Source organism: Otolemur garnettii, unplaced genomic scaffold (genome assembly GCF_000181295.1).
Source record: "Otolemur garnettii isolate 467f Iridium unplaced genomic scaffold, OtoGar3 scaffold00044, whole genome shotgun sequence".
Taxonomy (NCBI): Eukaryota; Metazoa; Chordata; class Mammalia; order Primates; family Galagidae; genus Otolemur; species Otolemur garnettii.
The window spans coordinates 8,172,682-8,176,931 of record NW_003852439.1 but is presented as its reverse complement, the minus strand read 5'-3'; the positions used below and the strand labels follow the sequence as shown (position 1 = coordinate 8,176,931).

At 52.8% G+C, this 4,250-nt stretch overlaps 2 protein-coding genes, 1 long non-coding RNA gene and 1 other non-coding gene across 6 annotated transcripts in view; 1 reads left to right on the top strand and 3 right to left on the bottom strand.

The window, feature by feature from the left end:
* The window catches only part of RPS2 (ribosomal protein S2), a 16,107-nt gene that overhangs the window by 10,784 nt on the left and 1,073 nt on the right, over positions 1–4,250 (top strand). Inside the window, exons 1-4 of one of the 3 annotated variants that reach the window (XM_012805754.2) lie at positions 3,018–3,040; positions 3,205–3,384; positions 3,742–3,831; positions 4,142–4,247. In XM_012805754.2, coding sequence (XP_012661208.1) covers positions 3,208–3,384; positions 3,742–3,831; positions 4,142–4,247 — 373 coding nt within the window. In that variant the 5' untranslated portion in view covers positions 3,018–3,040; positions 3,205–3,207. Of the gene's footprint in view, positions 1–3,017; positions 3,049–3,204; positions 3,385–3,741; positions 3,832–4,141; positions 4,248–4,250 lie in introns of those variants that run through there. The other 2 variants (XM_023513749.1, XM_023513750.1) reach the window with 2 other exon arrangements.
* RNF151 (ring finger protein 151) lies at positions 647–2,146 on the bottom strand. Its single transcript, XM_023513751.1, is given in 4 exon segments — positions 647–696; positions 699–748; positions 1,162–1,334; positions 1,700–2,146. Coding segments are annotated over 4 exon segments (351 nt in total). The 5' UTR covers positions 1,778–2,146.
* Positions 2,427–2,868, bottom strand: LOC111725588. Its single transcript, XR_002773619.1, has 2 exons — positions 2,779–2,868; positions 2,427–2,521 (listed from the first exon to the last, which is right to left on the bottom strand). It is a non-coding gene; the product is annotated as an uncharacterized LOC111725588 (long non-coding RNA).
* Positions 2,597–2,723, bottom strand: LOC111725630. The gene has a single exon (XR_002773653.1). It is a non-coding gene; the product is annotated as a small nucleolar RNA ACA64 (small nucleolar RNA).

The window sequence follows — 4,250 nt, the reverse complement described above, 5'->3', positions numbered from 1 at the left end:
AGCTGGGACTAAAGGCGCCTGCCACAACGCCCAGCTACTTTTTGGTTGCAGCTGTCATTCTGCCAGCTTAGGTGTATGTGGCTGGCACCTTAGGTGCTTGAGCCACAGGTTACTGTTTTTTAAACCTTGGTTTCCTTATTCAGTAAAATTAGCGATTGAAGAGTAATGGCCAGCACACCAGGCATTTTTTTTTTTTTTTTTGAGACAAGAGTCTTAAGCTGTCGCCCTGGGTAGAGGGCCGTGGCTTCATAGCTCACAGCAACCTCCAACACTTGGCCTCAAGCAATCCTCTTGCTTCAGTTTTTTTTTCTTTTGTCTAAGCTTTTCTATTTTTAGTAGAGACAGGTCTGGGTTTTTGCTCAGGCTGGTCTCAAACTCAAGAGCTCAAGCAATCCACCTGCCTTGGCCTCCCAGAGTGCTAGGATTATAGGTGTGACCCACCTCATCTGGCCCATCCTCTAAAAATAATTGATTATCTCCCTTTTCCAGCTGAGCCCCAGGGGCTTAGAAAAATTAGGTATCTTGGGCAGTGCCTGTGGCTCAAGGAGTAGAGTGCCAGACCCATATGCTGGAGGTGGTGGGTTCAAACCCAGCCCTGGCCAAAAACTGCAAAAAAAAAAATTAAGATTAGGTATTTTGCACAAAGTCACACAGCAAGTAAGTGTTAGGGCCATGATTCAAATTCATCCAGATCTGTTGACCCCAAGCTGCACTTGGTTCTCTTTGAAGATGAGATTCCCCTTTCCCCCTCTCCTGGCTGTGCTCCACCAGAGGGTGGTGTGAGTTCTTTGAGCTACCTTAACTTCCAGACGGCCAATGGTTTTCCGGAGTTTATTCACATGGACCATCTTTTTCCTTTTCACCTCTTTCCTGCAGCACGGACAGGTCTTTTGTCTGGAAGGAGGCATAAATGGGGTGAGTGTTGTGAGTGGAAGTGGCAGGTCTTCCCTGGTCAGTCCTTTACTGAGTGACCCAATTTGGTCTCTTCTCCTGTAAGAGGCATGAAGATGTATACAGGGAGCTCTCAGGTCCAGGACTGGGGCCAAGGATACCATGGATTGTAGGGACCCACACATTTTAGTGTCCTAGATTGGGAGGCTGAGTGTTATGGCCATCATGACCCAGTGCTTAGCAGACTTCCCCCCTATCCTGGACCCCTACCCTCCCAGCCCCTTGGGTAAGTGGTACCTGGCTAGCCACCGGAGGATGCACTTTTTACAGAAGATGTGACTGCATGGCAACCTCACTGGCCTCTTGAGAACTCCATGGCAGACAGAGCACAAGAAGTTGCAGTCAGGAGGGCTGGCGAAGAGGTTGAGATCATACCCGCCACTCTGCAAAGGCCAAGCTAGCATTAGGGCCTGGTTTCGGCCAAGTCCAGTTCCCAACTCCACATACCCAGCAAGAGACCCCAGCAAACTTTGGGCAGGTAGGTGGGCCACATGTTAATCCCACATAGAGGATCCAGGTCAGCACCTGCTTTGAGGCAGCTGTGGGGGTCAAGACCCCCATGAGATTGCCAGTTCCAGGCTGGAAAAGCTGGCCTTATCCTGGAGTCAGACCCAGCTAGAGCTTCCTGAAAGGTTTCTTTGTACTGTATGGGGGCTCACTGGCCACTCCTTCTCTCAGAGCACTCCTTCTATCTTTGGACAGTTGGGCACACATCTTAGGGTTGGTGGCTAGAGGGCCCCAGGCTTACCATGATCTGTCTTGACAGCAGCTCTACTGATCCCCAGGGCTCAGGAGCCTGCATTTCACAGTGGTTGTGGGCCGACATCACAGTGGCATTGTCCAGCTCAGGCCAATCACAGCCTTGTTTCAGGGCCCACTGGGATCCTGCACCACCTAGCTCTTGCTCCCTTCTCTGAATGAGCACAAGAGAAGGAAAGGGCAGCCTTGACCTGCAACAAGTCTATAGAACACCCTGCCTTGGGGAAGGTTGACAGCTGATCCCCAGGCACCATCAGGCTAGGAACCTACTGTCACAAAGTCAAGGCTTCAACAAGATCACAGGGATTGCCCCCTCTCCTCTCACATAGTGCTGCCAGGTGGCCGGAACTGAAACTTTTTATGACACACCGGATGTCTTCAGCTAGGGCCCAAAATTCAAGGTGCTAAGCCATAAATTCTACACAGTTATCCTTGTGCTACTGGTTTGCTGGCCCCAGCTGCCTCCCCTTAGCTCAGGCTACTTTACCTGTCACTGGGGAGGTTAAGTCTAGCACACGGATAGAGAACAGTATTTTCAACCTGGGTCTGCCATTTTGGAGGTGTGGGGCGTTAGACGCCAGCTGCCAACCTCCAAAGTGTGTCCAAAGCTGCGTTGGGCTAGCCTGGGAAGAGGAGGAATCCCAGTAAGGTCCCCAGCCCGAAACAAATGTTTTCCAGGCTGACATGTGGGGCATAAGAACATCCACACGCGGATATAATTTGACACACAGCTTCTTTATTCGATACAAGGAACAACCAAATCCTTTTTCCTTTTGGTCCCGGCGGCGTCAGGCGGGAAACAACCAGGGTCCTGTTGATAGAAAATAGAGTTAGGGGTCGGAAGCCAGACCATGCGGACGGCGGCCCCAGAGTCCCGGGCCACTTCACCTGTCGGGGCCTGGGTTTCACCCCCGCACACGAGGCAGTGGGCGGTGAGCTGAGGCCCCTGCTGGCTCTAGGCGCCGCTTCTCACTCCCGGCTACAGCCAAAGCCGGGGGTGATTTTCAACCAACGCCCCGACCAACCAGCAGCATGCACATAGCAAGCGGCCATAGCGGCCAAACCTACCTCTACGTACAGACGGGTGTCAAGGCTGCTCGGGAGACTCACCGCGCTTTGATGCCGCGTTTATAACTACCCTTCCGGTCATGCAGATTTCCGGGCCAAGGCTGAGCAGTTCACGCAGACGCACACAGAACCAATCGCAGACTGTCTTGTGGGCGTTTGGTTCGCTCGTTTTGGGGGCGGGGCAGCCGAGATCTCGCGGCTCTTGGTATGGTATATAAGCTTCCTCTCGCGCTTGATCGCTCTTCTTTTCTGACAAAAACACGTGAGTCTGTACGATTATGGTGGCGGCGGGCGGCCTGGGTGGCGGCATCCGCAAACATCCAGCTAAATTCGGGCTCGTTCGCCCCCGCTCTTGAGCAGAGCCCCCATCTGGGTCCCGCAAACGGACCCAGATACCCTGTCTCACTTGTATTTTGTTTTATTCAGCAAATGGCGGATGACGCCGGTGCAGCGGGAGGGCCTGGAGGCCCTGGGGGCCCTGGAATGGGAGGCCGTGGTGGTTTCCGTGGAGGCTTCGGCAGCGGCATTCGAGGCCGGGGTCGCGGCCGTGGTCGTGGTCGGGGCCGAGGCCGTGGAGCTCGCGGAGGCAAGGCCGAGGACAAAGAGGTTCGACTCGCGCGGTAGAACCGTAGGGGCCGCCGGGGAGGCAGTTGGTTTTTGTTTTTGTGTTTTTGAGACAGAGTCTCATTTTCTTGCCCTCGGTAGAGTGCCGTGATGTTATAGCTCACAGTACTCTCCAGTTCTTGGGTTTAGGTGTTTATTTTGTTTCAGCTTGTCTCAGCTTTCTGAGTAGTTGGGACTTCAGGCGCCTACCACAATGCCCGGCTAGTTTTAGAGACGGGGTCCCGCTGTAGCTCAGGCTGGTCTCGAACCTGTGAGCTCAGGCAATCCATCCGTCTCGGCCTCCCAGAGTGCTTGGATTACAGCAGGGAGGCAGTTGTTAACTCGCACTTTCTATCCAAGTGGATGCCCGTCACCAAGCTGGGCCGCCTGGTCAAGGACATGAAGATCAAATCCCTGGAGGAGATCTATCTTTTCTCTCTGCCCATTAAGGTACGATTGTTGGGGTGTTGCGAAAGTGTGAGTGACACTGGTGAGCCTTGGGCTGGGGTCTAAGGGTTGAGATCTGCTATTGTCCCACTTCGAGGTCCCTTAGGTCTCCCATTTTACAGATGGAGGTTGTGTTATGGGAAGAGTATGAGGAGGGGAATTTACTTGGAGCGGATGGGCTGGTGGGTACCTGTGTGAGGGGAGTCAGGTAAGGGTCACATAGTCGTGGTTCTTGAATGGCAGGTATTGCTTATCTTGATTAAGTATCTCAATTTAACGTTTTCACTACAAGGCTTTTGTTTTTTTGTTGTAGGAATCTGAGATCATTGATTTTTTCTTGGGGGCATCTCTCAAGGATGAGGTTTTGAAGATTATGCCAGTGCAAAAACAAACCCGTGCTGGCCAGCGGACCAGGTTCAAGG